This window comes from Tachysurus vachellii, chromosome 13 (genome assembly GCF_030014155.1).
Source record: "Tachysurus vachellii isolate PV-2020 chromosome 13, HZAU_Pvac_v1, whole genome shotgun sequence".
In the NCBI taxonomy this organism is placed as follows: domain Eukaryota; kingdom Metazoa; phylum Chordata; class Actinopteri; order Siluriformes; family Bagridae; genus Tachysurus; species Tachysurus vachellii.
Window position 1 is genome coordinate 8455418 of NC_083472.1, and position 16569 is coordinate 8471986.

The window sequence follows — 16569 nt, forward strand, 5'->3', positions numbered from 1 at the left end:
AGAGATGCCAATCAACCTACCATGCATGTCTTTGGACCAGGGGAGGAAACCGGAGTACCCGGAGGAAACCCCCGAGGCACGGGGAGAACATGCAAACTCCACACACACACAAGGTGGAGGCGGGAATCGAACCCCGACCCTGGAGGTGTGAGGCGAACGTGCTAACCACTAAGCCACCGTGCCCCCGTCAATTCAATTCAGTTCAATTTAATTCAATTAAATTTTATTTGTATAACGTTTTTAACAATGGAAATGGTCTCAAAGCAGCTTCACAGAACATAAGAAATATAATATGAAAAAAGTTTAATATTATAGAAAGATTAATTTTATACAAAAGTTGCAGATTAATATCAGACTTATATTTGTGTTTGTATTTATCCCCAATGAGCAAACCTGAGGTGACTGGGGTAACTGTGGTGAGGAAAAACTCCCTTAGATGGAAAAGGAAGAAACCTTGAGAGGAACCAGACTTAAAAAAGAACCTCATCCTCATTTGGGTGACACTGGAGGGTGGGATATCTACCTTTGATTCCTTTCTACAGTCATATACAATTGTGTATTGATTAAAAGGTTTTTGTTCTCAAAGATCACATGTAGTTGACATCCTCTCTTTGAATGTCCTGGTACACCTCTTGGTGCCTCGGAACCTTTGCAGGGTTGGCCTCTTCTCACTGTTGCTGCATTAAGCATTATTATTTGCATGTTTAACTAGCCTACTTGTCTAATTTGTTTTTGTGTGTTTATGCATGTCCTGTGTGATACAGGTACACAAAGAAATATTCTTGTACTATTCAAATAATTACATAATCATAATGGAAGCTGTTCTTCCACTAGGGGGCGACACTTCCCAGGAGAGCGAAGTCTATGAAAAAGTCTCAGAGCCCTAACAAGGTTAACCATCCAGTCAACTAACTTTTGTCTAATTAGACAATGTATTTGTAATGAATACAGGCAACAGTTTTAATTATTAATGGGTCATAAATAACTTATAAATTCACACGAACAATATTAGACCTAGATCTACACTAATTAGCTAAAAATACCTTTTAGCAGCGTTCTCTGATAATGTATTCCTCTCGTATAGATTTGCATGCACATACACCAAGAATTTTTCCATGAGCGGTTTGCTTATTTGCTGCTCTGTAGGAGGAGGACTGGAAAACTGAGGCTCTCTCCTCCCTGTTATGTAAGGGGATGGGCCTCTCCGTCTCTGTTTCTTTGTGTTTGGAGCTCTGCCATTGTTGAAGATTCCTGACCGGCGTATCTGGTTGGAAGGGTAAAGCTGGAGACCGGGTGAAATTGGTTCCCTCTAGAGCCGGGCCATTCCCATGCCTGCGTTGCTGCACTGTAACTCAACACAGAGCTGTGGCTCACATTTCCCATGATATGGTCTAACAGACATGTGTTCAAAGAATAAGACAAGGACTTAGCTTTTTAGCTCTAGGGAGAAGGGGTATTTAGATTCTGACTGTCTTTAACAATACTGACCACTATATATAATATAACTCTCAAAAGCAGTTATGGTTGTTTTGTATATGTTTGCCCTTACCAGTCAGTGTTAAACTGTGGGACAAGCAGGAAGTTCTGTTTTAAAAATAATCTCTTAAGTATAGGATACAGAAATACACTCTCTGCCTAAGAGATGTGAAACACAAATGCTCACTCCACCCTTGCTCACAAAGGAAATTGCACAAGTGCAAACCTTTACTAGATTTTGTTTTAAACACAGGTTCCTAAATTTTAAATAATTTACTTTTTAATTTCCCTTTTTTTCTATACAGTAGCCCACTTTTATGTAGTCCAATGCACAAAAATTAAACAAGAACAAAAGCTCATTAACGCTTCTAACACAGCTTGTTCATGGTGTTTTGGAAGCTGTGCTGGATATGAACAAAAATATGGGAATTATGATTGCAGAAGCAGAAAGGAGACAGTCCAGATATCCAGAGAAGTAAGATGAAACATTGAGAGAATGCATGCAATGTTTGGGTTTGGACACTTCAATAGTTTTATTTATGTAAAGATGTTCCAAGTGTTCAAATCGTGGCAAATACTGCAAATGCATGTGAACATGTTCGACAGAGTAGTTTCTCATCCTGCAAGATTCTTTCCTCTTTGAGTTCTTTTCTTGTCCAAAGTTTTTTTTTTTAAAAAACACTCAACATTTTGCACTGACAAGAATCAATAGGAAAAACACATAAACCATTTTTCTATTTTGGGCTCAAATATGAAAAAGCTTGTCAAATCTAAAAAGAACAGAAAACAGTGTATCCCCCACCAAAAGAGTGCAACAAACAAAACTATAAGGTTTATAAAGCAAGCAAAAAGGACATTTATTTGGAAACTTTATTTTTTTCCTTTTTTTACAAGTTCTCCTCAGTATCTTTAAATTGACATTAATTTCAAGCCCTGATTCTTTGAAAAATATTTAACTCTTTGTGCATCCAAGTCCAAAAAAAGTCTTCCGACGTACAAAGTCCATCGTGTTTCTCGCCACTGTCTTGTTCAGACACTTGAAGCGTCCACCCTGTTCATTCAGTTAGCTTTACCATTTGTGTGTTTCGGAAAAAACAATGCCAACAGGAAATAAAAAAAGGGGAAGCTGTTATAACTTACTTTGATGGTTAGTGTGGACTGTGCATTTTTCCTTTTTTAATTTTTTTTTTATTTTAGTGGTATACATAGGTTACTGGAAATTGCAAATAGCACCATTAATGTGAATTGTTAGCACCTCGTCCCAATAGCAGGCTAACTAGAAAGCATCAATGGTAGCCAGTTTTTAGACGATAAGGTCCTTGTCGATATCCTCTGCAAACAGAAACAAACAAAATAAATCAAGTCAATAAATCATTTTTAATGCATAAGGAATTATCCTACAAACATGTTTGAAACTCACGATCTTTAATGCCGAAGCAGCTGGCCCACTCCTCAAGAGCGATGTATTTGTCCTGGTCAGCATCACATGCCTCGAAGAAGCTGGTGGTGCAGTGCTCCATGGGAATCAGAGGGGCACGCAGAGGGGACAGCTCAGTGTGGGACAAAAAGCTGAAACACATCATTCACATATTTGTAAAGAAGCCAGACTTTTTTCTTTGTCTTTTTTTAATGCCAAAAATCCAAATATATGCATTGTGACATATCCAGTGACATATACTTTTGATAGTGCTGTACCTGTAATATAAGCAAGCACTAGGTTTATCCGTGAGCAAATACTAAAACCTGTGAGAACATACCCATCAGAGGGGTGCTGGTCGAGCTGGCCGAACTGCCAGTGAACAGGGAAGATGTACATGTTGTAGTTCTTCTCAAAGTCCAGGGCCAGAAGATCCAGTGAGTGGTCACCAGCCTGCAGACGCTTCTCGTTCTCGAAGATCTTCTTCACCTGGAGACAAAACAAAATGAGCTTTGTGAACATTGTAAGAATGTTTATTCTGAAACATCATGGTCTGACTATTAAACCTGCTGAATACCTTACTAAATATTGAAAAATGTTCTTTGTTAGCTGGCATGTTTGTCTATATGTAATACACCTTGAGGAAATCTATAGTTCTCTCACTGGAATTCAAATATTCTGTCAATAAACAACATAAAGTCATGTTTTCTATTGACTTCATTGACTGTAGCTCTGGTGTTTTCAAGCTAATTGTGTACAGTAATGTATTATTGATAGTATGGAGACTAATATGGTTCTGAAGGAAGGGGTTTAATGAGACAGAGAGAACTTGGTTCAACCCTCAGCTTCTGTTTCTCGTTCAGCAGGTTGTTGTCCTCGTCACGTTCAAACAGAGTGACCAGCACGTTCTTCAGCCAGTCCCTCATACGCAGTGGGAACTCACCCAGCTCGTTCTCCAGGCATGGACTGATGTCTGGATTAGAGATATACAAACAAAATAATTAACATGCTTTTGCACACGCACTCTATATTAAATGTCATGACAGACTGTATACCAAATAATTCTTAATGAATCTGCAGCCATGCCCCTGGTGCTTAATATATCATTAAAGCATGGCTTACAGCCCTGGGGCTCTGGAATGCATTAATGCTATTAAGTAATGTCAAAACACATTTTCCTCAGTTCATCTGTAACTATGCTGCTCTGCTTTTTTCATGGCTTTGCTAGAAGAGTAGCTCCATCTGGACCCTTCAGGCCAGACAGTCAGGTGATGTGACTCTGCGGATTTTCCTTGCTATTTGGGGTGGAGTAACGCAGACTAGTCAGGACCTGCCATGTGTGTGGAGCCCTGTTAGGGAAGCCTTGAGCCTGGAGCTTATCAATCACAGTGAATCACTCAACCTTTTACAACTTTTATGGATGATGCACGGACTGGCTTATATGTTAGACATTCTCTGAAGGAAACAGCTCAGATTGTCTGTAAAGTAAAGGTATAGTGTAATTTTTTTATGTCTAAATCTTTGAGGGTCACCAACAACTGTGTGTCCTTGTGTGTGTAAAAAAATACTTGGCCAATAAACCTGATTCTGATTCTGATTTTGGCACTGTTTCATTTTTTATTAAATCTGCAATGACGTGCACTTACATTTGCAGGGTCCGATGTAGTCCAGGTGCAGCTTGTGGCCCTTCTTGGTGCCCTCCAGAGCGCACTTTGTGGCAAAGAAGTGGCAAGAGGAGTCATAGGTCTTGTTGTCAGTGCCACAGACCTGTTGTATTCAAGGAGATAATTGTAAACATGCATTGTCATACATGCATACATACATACACACTGTGAACTATATATATCTTGAATTTTTATTATATTAATTCTTTATACTACTCCTTATGTTTATCTTTTGTTCTATGTTTATGTTCTGTAAAGCTGCTTTGTGACAATGTCCATTGTAAAAAGCGCTATACAAATAAACTTGAATTGAATTGAATTGAATTAAATAGGAGAGCATGGCAGGATTGATACTCCTTAAAGATCTGGGAATGTCTGGAAGAGGATTGGCTGGTTCATTTACTGAATGCATGGAAATAGATATATTCTTTTTTTTCTTGAATTTTATCCTTCTAAAGAAATACAAAAGAATGACATGTGGCTCAGACTCACTGCAGTAAAAACTCACATGCTCAAACTCTCCTACTGGGGCAGGGCACGTCAGGGGGTCCTGGCACACGCACATGGGCTCGTTGCTTTCATCAAGCTCACACACCTTACCCTTCTTGCAGTGATGGTTGAGGCAGGGGTCTGGAAGAGGAAACGAAAAAAAGTCATTTTTTTGTGCCCATTTCTCTCTGAGCTTAAGTAAATTTTTCTAAAGTACATTTTTCTGGTTAAGCCATTCCATAACTGTGAGAGATGCTATGCAGCTGAATTTCCGAAGAAACAGTTTAATGCTCTCCATAATTATAGCTAGTCTAGTTTTGGCTTAAGTGCAACCTGTCATTACCAAAGTTTCCGTGAACTTGCTGCTATGTAATTTCCTCATGTTATCATCACACATGGAGAAATAAACACATTTTCTACAGTAAATAATTTAGGCTCTCTTTAGAGAGTGTTCTGACATGCATCTGTACTCAAGTCTTGTACTCATGTCAACCCCAAGTCCTGAGTTTCTTTAGGTTACTTACTCTCTGCAGCAACATCCTCCACAACCTCAATGGCTTCATCAAACTCTCCAGTCTCCACTTGAACTGGGTTGGATCCTACTTCTACCTGCTGGTTTAGGCGATAAAGAGCAGTGTTGGAACAGTGACTTGTTATTTGTCAGAAATATTCACTATTAAAAATATTCTCTAATATTATTTGCATACTGAGTTTTATTTGAATAACGATTGCATGAAATAATTGCAGATAAATAACATATTTGAACTAGAAAGGCCAGGACTAGAACTGGACAATATCTTTACACACAAAATAGCTGATCCCATATAGAGGATGTTCCCAAAAGCCAAACAAATGAACCGCAGGATATCAATCTGATTGCTCTGTTTTATATCCAGATTAAATAGCACTTACCTCATCAATGACTGGCTCCTCTTCGGCCTGCAAAATAAACATACACAGTATGATGTTTTTTTGTGTGATTAAATGCTCACTTTTTTTTTAATCCTTAATGCTGACCTTAGAAACTTGGGCTTAATTTAATTAGCTTAAGCAAATAAAACTCCTTGTAAAACCACAGAATCATCAGCTTCACTTTTTTTATTAGTGAGGACACTTTCACCTCCAAGTGTGTGTACTTACTTACTACAGTATATTATGGCCCATCAAATGACACAATATTTAATGCAGCTTACTTGTGTTATGCTACACTTAAATCTAAGCCTAACCTAAACCTTAGTAAACAAATAAAACATTATGACTTGCATGTTTTAATCTATTTGATGTTGTGCATTTGTTTAAAAAAAGCTGTTCTCCTCATGATGACCAGCCAAATATCCCCAAATGGAACATATCCTAGTCGGACACTTTGTCCCCATCAGTGTATTAAAACATGCTCACATTTGCACAGAACTGATGTGTAAAGTTAACTTACTGGGGCAGCCAGGGCCTTTCCAGCAAGGCACAAAAGGAAGACAATCCACACCCTCATTATGAGATTCAGCCTGCAATTAAATAAACAATATGTCTTAAATAAATCAAAGTGGTATAGTACATACCTACATATCACAGATGTGACTATATCATCTGGAACTTGTTTTAAGTGTTTTCACGTGACCTTTATTCTGTACAACCTTGACGCATTCAAAATCATGACTGTGACACATCAAACACAAACACGACTCATATGCTGTCTCTGTCACAGTCTTTGCTGTGAGATCAATATCACTCTCCATTTTCATTCTTATATAATACTTATAGCTGCCTCCTTATTTCTTTATCCAGACCAGATTCCCTTTATGCTCTCTGAGATGCAATTATACACACAAATCAGTCAGCTGCTTAACTCTTCACTCTCACATCTGGGACTCCATTGCCAGGAGGTGTTTGAGTTCATAACACTGAGTGCCTGTGTTCTGTTTGCTTCATTTACAGGAAGATCCCAAAAAGAGATGTGCTCTCCTCATGAAACTGCATGCATGCATGCACACAAGCACACACAAGATACACATTTAAAAATAAGATTTTCTAACATCCCAGAACTCCTATTCACAGTATGGTAATTCTGAATATTTAGTATTCTTTGAATACAGGAATAATAACAAGGAAGTAACCTTATGTTTACTGTACTGTAATAATTTATAATCCCACTATCCAGTGGAACCCGGAAGAGAGCGGATTCCCTTTTGAATCTTCATCTTCATCAGGAAGATTTCCCTTAACACTCTCAGCTCTTGCTTATTCTATAAGATCTAAATCGGATCTGTTGTTAAAGTTCTATACAAACATCTTTCCACAGCCAACCTTGGCTGTAAGTATAAAGCACGATAAAAGGTTGTTCTTCCTTGGTATCCTCTCTCCAGTCAATTTGTCAATCAAAGCAATGCTAGCCAATCAGAGTGTCTGTGTATTTTATGGTTATGTATGTGGAAGAGGGCAGTTTGCACTTCCCACTGTGCGTGTTCAGCTGTGAATGAGCGGCACTTTCAAAAGCTGTGGTGGAGGAAGAGGAGGAGGAGTCTGTTAGACCTCCCTCTCCCTGGCTGGTAGTTGTTGTGTGATATTTATGAGGTAGGTAATGAGCAGGAACTGGTGAATGACTAAACTTAGAAAAAGCGGGGGTAAAAATAAGGGAATAAAATAAAAGAAGACATTATTTTTTGGTTGGATACTCAAAAAGGCCATAAGGCTGCTGTGCTGTGCTAATGCCATCAAATGATCATGGTTAAATGTTCTAAAAGTTAGTATCAAAGAAAGCTTCCTTGCACATTGAGAAGCTTTCTCATGGGGCTATGACACAACAGGCATTCTCTTTTAAATGGAAACAGAGACCATTCAAGTGTTCAAGCATTCTCTGTGATCTGTGTAGTGTATTCCCATTGGGAACAAAAGACGCATGTAATCCTCAAACTCATTTTCAATATGCAAAAGCTATACTGTAGAGTATTAATGATTACATGCTGGGGAAAAGCCTTGCAATTATGTGATATAATAGTACAGAGGGATTATCTTGCTTTATGTACACGTATATAATTGCTAGAACTGTACCATTTTTCAGAGGATTTACAGGCTCCTTGATTAACTCAGGGAATAGCAAACTTTTATGGTGCATCGCCACAGACAGAGGAATCCTTGTTCCATGAACAAAGTATTCACAGGGTGTCACACATTCTTTAGGGAAATTAGAGCAGTGGGATGAAATTCAAGATGTGAACGAAGCTTTGTGTTCTTTGTACTGTTATGTCTTACATATTATATGGTAATTAAGTCAAAAATATCCGGCATCTCAATAACTTAATAAATAAAAATAATCCAAATAAATAAACCTTTACTATGTATTAAAATGTGCAATGTTGAAGGAATAGCCCATCATTAGTGTTTAATTTGATGAACACTCCTAATGTGCCTTGACAAGTCCTTTAGATGCAGATGTTTGCTCTTGTGTTGATGTGGCACAATCTCACATTTCTCCAAGCAGCTGCCAAGCAGACTTGCCAAATGGTGCTTTGATTTTGACCTGTCAGACCAGCCAAACTCAAAACAAGCCCAATCCAGGCTCTTCCCCCATCTGTTTGTGTTGGATAGGGTAAAAATGCTTCTGCTCAGGAACTGATGTCAGCCAGCCATGTCTGATGGATTTAGTCTTTGGAAAACACCGAGTAAAAACTGACAACTCCAAACATGGCAAACAAGGACTCTTCTCACCCAGTTGCTCAGGGAGTGGAAAAATAGTGCAATTTCCATAGGAATACACTGTCCTGTAAGAAAATTAAATACTTCACGTATTATGAACCTGTAGTATTTGGCTTGGAAGGGTCATTCTTTTCCCTTTGAGAGACATTTGTACATAAATTTGCATGTTTATTTTCACAGATGAGGCAGAACGCTGTTAGTTCATTGGACTTACTTACGTAAGAGCAAAACAAGCTGTTTTATTTGGAAAGTAGTGCTCATACTCAAGCAGGCTTGAAATTAACTGGTAGAAGAAGCATAAAGGATGCCTTTTTTGCACTCACTATTTGATTTAGAGGTTAGTTAGGTAAGCAAGCTGTGAGATGAAAACAGAGACACAGTGCTGTGCTTTTTCAAAGTCACCTTATTTTTCCAAAGGATCAAAATTAGGAAATACCATCTGCTTTTTTGAGAATGACTTAAACAAGTGGTCTGGAAAAAACAGTGGAGTTGACACACTGTACAAATGCACAAATAAATGGAGTCACTCTTTCTCACTGTCAGAGCAATCTGGCCAAAAGGAGCTTATTTGTTTAAATTTGAAGCAAACAAGTTTATCCTCTAAATGTGAGAGTCCAAAATAATTAGGAAAGAATATTTAGTGTCATTCATGGCCTCAAAATATCCATGCTAATATTTAACCTTCTTAATGAGTCTTAATCACTGTAATTTCTGCCTATTTCTGCATCTGTGGGCACAAAGGGTGGCACAAGAGTTCAGTTTTTGGAACAGGAAACCACTGAGCAAGCCACCTGTCCATTACCAGGTAATTACTGTGCTTCGTCTGCATAATGTTCAGTGGTGAGCACTGATATCTCCACTGCGTTTGCAGAACAGAACACTTGCCAACAAGGCAGCTGGTCAGAAACAAAAATGATCCAACCTGACAAACGCCAGGAAGGTTTTTGAATGAGGTACAAAAACGACCGCAGACAAAACAAACTTGTTTTGGTTTGGCTCTAATGATGTGCAGTTTGCAGGTAACGGATATTTCTCTCTCCTCTTCTCGCATTTTAAGACTATCCTTCAGGTAGCCTACAGAGCCTCTGTTTTATTGTAATTAAAAGTCAACTGAATGAAGTAGGCTTTGTAGTAAATCCCACCCTCTATTCAATGGATTGATAGAAACAAAGCATTCTGATCCCAGGGAGCTCAGACACGGACAAAAGATAGTCGGAGAAGAGCGATGTAACCTGAGTTTCCAGTCAGCTGACCTTTTGGAGCCCTTTCGCCCTTCCCCCAGTGCTGCTAGGACATTAAATGTCTATGTTATTTACTCACTGCTCAAATACTCACATGCCAAAAAGAGCAGCTGTGGAATCTGTGGAAATGGAAAATTTACCACTAAGGAGATCCAGCATTTTTTTAAGAAGTACAGTTTATGCTATGACCCGTCTCTGTATCCCTCAATAAGGTTTAAAGGTGAATGATGACAATGATGACAAGGACAGACAAAACAAGTGGTTGCTGGACCTAATTGTTTATTCATTTTATCTATGTCCCACACCTAGCTACAACGTTTCTAAAATAGTTGAATTTAGACTATGGGAAATATGCATTTTTCATTCTGGCTCCATGCCATGGGATTGGTTTGCTCTACAGGTCAATGTCCCTTTGGGGATTATAAAGCAGAAGCTCTTTTTGCCTTCATCTGGACTTAACTCCGAGAAGACTTCAGGTCACGCTGTTACTTGCTGTTGCAGCCTAAAAACAAACGTATCGTTCCAATTCACAAGACAGTGTAACCCAAGTGAAAAGATGATGGCATGTGGAAAAGCCCTCTCTGCCCTGCACAACAGCTTTACTATACAGGAATTTAGATCAGGATTTTGCATATATGACTGTTTCATATTTGCAGCATAATCATAGCTTTCAAAACATTTATTACTCTTAAGTGACAAATACGTTTGTTTTTTATCCAATAGTTTTTTTACAGTCTAACAAAAACAAAAAGATAAAAATGTTTTTTGGTGCTATTATTTCCTCGCTCATAATACTTTGTACAACATCTGTGCAAGTGTCTAAAGTAAGCTTGATGTTTCCCATTAAATAATAAATGAATATCACATGGACTAAACCGGCTGCTGTGTGATATTTCTTTTTTCCATCATCTCGCTTCCATGGTTTTTATCTGACAGGCCATCCGGCAGCTGTGGACATTCAGTTTGTTCTCACGGCGTTGTTGTTTGTCAAGAGAATTGACATCTGGACAATTTTAACAGCTGGAGAGAATGGCCATGGTAACTCACATTCCTTTTGATGGGAGTAACTTGGAGGGGAGGGAGCTATGTGAAAATTGACCTGCTTTTTTTTCCCCTCTGTCTCTTTCTTTCTGTCTCCCTTCTTTCTTTGTACTCCTTTTTTCCCCTTCCCCCTTTCCCCAAAATCTGTGGTCCCTCCTCCCATTGCCTATGTGGCACACAATGCTTTAACTCTGAGCTTGCTCCTTAGTTGAGTGTCAACAATAGATTGATATGTTCTCAGTTCTGCCAAACATTTTTATTAACACGTCCTCCAATGGTGCCTTTTAAAAGTGAGTGTAACATTGTAATATTTGGATACACAATGTTACATGATACCTGAAATCCGCAGAGATATAACACTACACTGGAACGATGAAGCTGTTAGTTCTCAAGTAATCTATGACAATAACAAAACTGTTTATCTGATATATATGATTTACATATAAAAATAAGTCAAACGGTGCATCATAGCAGTAATGATGTTTGAATGCATGTATTTCTTTTTCTCAAGTTAAAAACAGAAGAATGATGGAGTGCGTGATCTTACCTTAGCTTCACCAAGCAGGCAGATCAAGGGAGAAGTCAGCTGGAGCAGGGGTCTGGAACTATCTAACAGCAACACAAGTTGACACAGAAGACATTTGCAGTGGGCAGGCCCAGTCGAACCCCCCTTGCAGCCCTGGATTGGGACGTCCCACCGTTTAACTCTGTGTAGCCAGCTGAAGCTACAGCTCAGGTCTGCTGTGCATGTTTAGGCGGGTACAGCAGTGGATTATATGACTTCATATAATACTCTAACACTCCATGCCTTCTTTTAAAGCTTTGCATATATTTTTAAGGTTCAAGGTTCAAGGTTTAAACAGGAAAAGCTAAATTATCTTTGGGACATAAAAAGTAGAGTTTGCTAAACTGTTTTTTTTTTCAGACCTGAAAGGACCAGATTTGTTGTTCTTTGAGTCACATGGGTTTTTTTTTGAATATGTATGTGTTTTGTTTTTATTCTACAAATATCTTTGCAATTAAAGACCTTCCAAATAAATGAATTCTTATCTAATATTTCTGTTATTTCTCGAGACTATTATATAAAAAATATAAGGACACTAAGCTTATGTCTAAATTTCTTAATTCTTTAGTTACAAATTTCAAGCTTAAAAAAAGCTTCTGTCTAGTAATGAATCCTCAAAATAAAAATAATAGTCAAATAATTAAATAAGCAAATGTATCTGCCAATAGAATAACAATAGAATACTAGAGCATTTCAAGCTTGTCAGTATTTAAAAATATACTTTTTTAAAGGCTTTGTTTTAAAAGAAAAATGTAACTTAATTTTTAATGTTAAATTTGCATATAATCATGTATTTGTTTGTTATTTTTTGCTAAGATATAGGGTTTTGCAGAGTGATTCTTAGTGTAGATTTTTTAAAGATCTGTTAATTTTTCTAAAATGAAATATTAGGTAAAAAAGGCAGAGGGTGTGATATTTATGAGAAAAAAAAATCCTAATTTAGTCTGGAGTCATTAATGGAGTGTATACTTCCTCTAAACTTGCAAATTTATTTCAATGCTACATTATGCTATTTAAAACCCAGTTGCAATAATTCTGTGTTTCATAGAGAAAAATTTAATACTTTGTCTTTGTTCTGTCTGTCTGTCTTTCTCTGTGTCTGTGTGTGTGTGTGTGTGTGTGTGTGTGTGTGTGTGTGTGTGTGTGTGTGTGTGTGTGGTGACTAAGTGTACTGTGGGTTACTAAGAAATGATCAGGCTAAAGTAATCCTTTCTGCTCTTCCAATCAGTTTTAGCCTCTCTGTCTCGGAGACAGCATTCAGAGACTCTCTGCTCTGGATTGCTAATGTCTGTTGAGAAGCATGTAGAGAAACATCTGGATGTGAAAAAAAAAGGCACGGAAAAAAGTAGCAGCTATGCAACGTGGCATTCTGGCTGCAACAGACTCAGAGAGTCATAGCATATCCGACCAAAGAGAAGATGTAATTACTCACTTCTCCCGAGCTGCAGACGTGGCATTGTCTACAGTAGCTTGACAAGTCTTAACATAGCCATAGACTCAGGGGAACCCAACCATTCAATGCCACCCATTCTCTTCTCCCCTGTCCCCTATCTAATTACAATTAAGCCTAATTATACCTGCTTTCATCTGCAAGCACAAGCACAGGGCTGTGTGAGGTTATATATTATTGGACACTTTTGATGTCTGTTACTTTGATGCTCTCAAAATTTCAATTGTGTTACCATATATAGATAAAGTTTTAGTGGAATCAGTTGTTGCATCACCATTGTAAGGGCTTGATTTATTTGGAAGGTTGCCCATTCATGGTGTTTATGGGAAATACCTCTGTGTAACATAGCTAGATTCTGATTCACGCAGCAAATGGGACGATGTCGACCACAGTTTCCTAACCAGAGTCTTAAAAAGATCACAACCTCAGCTGAACAAGGCTTCTATTCATTCTGGTTCCTGTTTTTGACTCTGTGTAAACTCTGGGCACACTGATACCCTGCAATAGCAAATAACCTAATATTAACATGGGCACAGAATAAACTATAGCACCTGGGCTTATAGTGTAGATAAACCAGCCATACTGTGCTTCTGTTTGGTAAATAACCATATAACTTCATCTTGATCTTTGGTAAAAGATTCTTCATTAAGAATCTTGTAGGGTTATACAATATAACATGAAGTTCCCCTGGGATATGAAACATTCCTGTCAACAAGACATATGATTTAAATTTACATTCTCAGTATTAAACACACGATATTTAACTTAAACACTAATACAAAAAGGCTATAATTTATTGCTGTATTTGATTTAACTTGGAAGTAGGAAATCAGAACTCAGGTTTACACTGTTTTCAGCCTCCAAGTTACAAAGTGGAGGAAAAAAACAGCCTCTATGTTTATAATAACATAATAACAAAGTGTTAGTTTGTTTGTGGTTGATACTCTGAGCAGCCATGTTGATTTGACGTCACATGCTGTACTTGAGGTTTATGTCCTTCCCGACTTTCTTAATATATGTCCTGAAGGTTCTTTGGTGTTTTCTTCTTTAAATCACAATGGGAGTTAGTAAATGATGTGTCATTCTTTAATATGCCACATAGATTGAGTGTTAGTGAAGTGTTTAATAAGTGACTAGGTCTGGAGTCTTCCTTTAAAGACATCATATGACATTTGACATTCTCCTCCTTTACCTCTGCTTAAAAATCAGCCCTTGAAAAGTCTATTTCAGGATTTGTCTTATCACTGTCTCAATGGCTTTCATTCTGAAATGGCCACAATAGAGCTGGAACATTTATCTGCCATTTAGGATGTGATTGAGACTGGCAAATGAAATATCGTCTCATGTTCGTCATGTTTACGGAATAACAACTCTTCACATAAAATAAAGCATCAATGGAACAATAAATTAAAAAAGATAAAGGTGGGACAATGTTTGTTTTGCTTGCAGGACATTTATCTGCTGTTAATGGAGAAAGACACATGAACATACCCAGGGTAACACAATGGCTGCTCATCCTTTCCTTCCCCTGTGCACTTTCCTATGAGGATTGACAGCGGTGAAATGAAAACATCTGGAGAATCTATCAAAGTAGAGAATAATGACTAGGAGCCAGATGGAGGATATGAGCAGAATAGTGAGCGTGGCGGGTTTGCGTTGTCGGTAGCTTTCTCCTGCAGCTGTTAAGTGGGTGTAATAGCAGCAGGGCGGCACTTCTTTTGAAAAAGAAGAGTGGATGAGTGGCATGATGACTGTAAATGCAAGAACTTCGCTGTTGCAGAAGAGGTGACGTGTACAGCAGACACGCGTCCTGTTGCAGCAAATGGGCCACCTGTGCTAAATTAAAGTTCAGATAAAGTCTTAAATCAACAAGAAATACTGACAGTATGCTAGTATAATGAAAGCAATTTTAGCATCTTTAATGGCTTTAAAGAATAATGAATTTGAGATAACGTTGCACAAGGTTGGTTTGGAACAAATTGAGTTTTGAATGTGTATATTTTAGATGACATTTTAGTTTTCAAAATGATTTATAGATTTCTGTTTCTCTGTTTTATTTAATGCCAGTTTATAATTCATCAATTTATTGGAAAATCTGAGATAAGCAGTCCTGAAAAAAGCAGCAAATTCTTTGAAATATATCACTCTTCTAGATCAGCAATAGGATTTGACAGATTGAAATGTTATTACAGGAATAGGAATAAACAGTTTCCCATTTAGCAAATGAAAATGGTTTCGTGATTAAAATGTTAATAAGTAATAAACAGTATAAAATGTCACTTTGCCATCAATCATCAGTCTAAGGTCTAATCTGCATAAATATAAAAATATGAATTAGTGTAATATTGTAGAATAGACACACTTTTGACTTGCTGGTGATTGTAACAAGGAAACATTTCATTTAAAACCTAAACAGTGAAATGTAAAGAGCTTTGAATGTAAAGATTTTAGATGAGGGAAAATCCTTAGGCTTTGCATGCTGAGGAGAAAGAAGTAGTAGTAGTAGTAGAAGAGTCTCCACTGCAGGATTGCACTTGCCTCAACCTGTACAACATGCCTAGATACAAACTCTGTCCTGGAAGATAGGATTTTTTTTTTTCATGTTGCCCCTGAGCAGTGGGCAGGTTTATCAACTAACACTTTCTCAAACATTTACGTTTTTAGTTGCAGCAAAGTGGCTTCAGTTGAAAAGCTGAGGCTGTGACACCAAAACGGAAAAATGAATTTCCGACCCTTTTGCCATGTCATATCCTTAAATTCAAGCTCACGCACACTTTCTGTCAGTTTCCTTGCTGCTGTCTTTTGAAAGTGACTAAAGTGAATACACTTTTATTTATCCTGCCAGTTGGTAAATGGGAATAATGACCTTTATTATCTCCAAGGTGGAACAGATGTATACTGTATAAACATTAGCATTCTAAAACTGCAGCAGCAATAATAAAGCCGGTTAATAAAAATGAGAGTAATCAAAATACAGTATAGAGTATATCAGAGGTGAATGTCGTTTTCATGGTGCAGCAAAGAATGTTAATGTTATCTGGCTTTTTTTTTTTAAGTGTCTGTATCTCTCTGTCCTGATGTTGAAGCCCAACTCTGATCTCTTGATAGCTGTAAAAAAGACAGACTGATTGAACAGAGAGAACACTGTTACAGCATGTCTGTGAATGCTGCTCTTTCCCTTTTCAAAGATGGAGTGCTGATTAATCTGGAACAGAAGGGAGACTAAACAAGACACTGTTAAGACTTTGGCTCCACCGTCTAGTTATCAAATACAATGATCTACTGCAGATTAATTGAGATTAATCATATAGTAACTAGAAAGCAAGCTGAATTAGTGCTATGCTGTGTAGTTTTCTTTATCAGTGCAGGTACAGCCTGTCCTTTAATTCTGCCAAAGTACATGCAATGTGAGTGGATTTTTCCTCTTTGGCTACACACTGCTACCTGCTGGTGAGACAAAGTGTAACTTATCAGCAGCCATCTGCTGTATATCAAATCTCAAAGCGAGGTTAAGGCAAGACACTACAGGTAGATAT

General features: G+C 37.8%; 1 protein-coding gene across 1 annotated transcript; it reads right to left on the reverse strand.

The window, feature by feature from the left end:
• Nucleotides 1–1984: 1984 nt before the first annotated feature.
• Nucleotides 1985–11652, reverse strand: sparc (secreted protein, acidic, cysteine-rich (osteonectin)). Its single transcript, XM_060886029.1, has 10 exons — nucleotides 11566–11652; nucleotides 6479–6548; nucleotides 5959–5985; nucleotides 5571–5658; nucleotides 5066–5187; nucleotides 4540–4660; nucleotides 3733–3866; nucleotides 3234–3382; nucleotides 2897–3045; nucleotides 1985–2808 (listed from the first exon to the last, which is right to left on the reverse strand). The coding sequence occupies exons 2-10, from the start codon at nucleotides 6533–6535 to the stop codon at nucleotides 2780–2782; spliced, it is 876 nt and encodes a 291-aa protein (XP_060742012.1). The 5' UTR covers nucleotides 6536–6548; nucleotides 11566–11652; the 3' UTR covers nucleotides 1985–2779.
• Between the last annotated feature and the right edge of the window lie 4917 nt (nucleotides 11653–16569).

Coding starts and splice junctions, on each gene's coding strand:
- sparc (XM_060886029.1), bottom strand. CDS start 6,535: ATGAGGGTGTGGATTGTCTTCCTTTTGTGCCTTGCTGGAAAGGCCCTG. Junction 5,986..6,478: donor GAAAGGCCCTGGCTGCCCCA/GTAAGTTAACTT, acceptor TTTATTTTGCAG/GCCGAAGAGGAGCCAGTCAT. Junction 3,046..3,233: donor GACCAGCACCCCTCTGATGG/GTATGTTCTCAC, acceptor GATGTGTTTCAG/CTTTTTGTCCCACACTGAGC.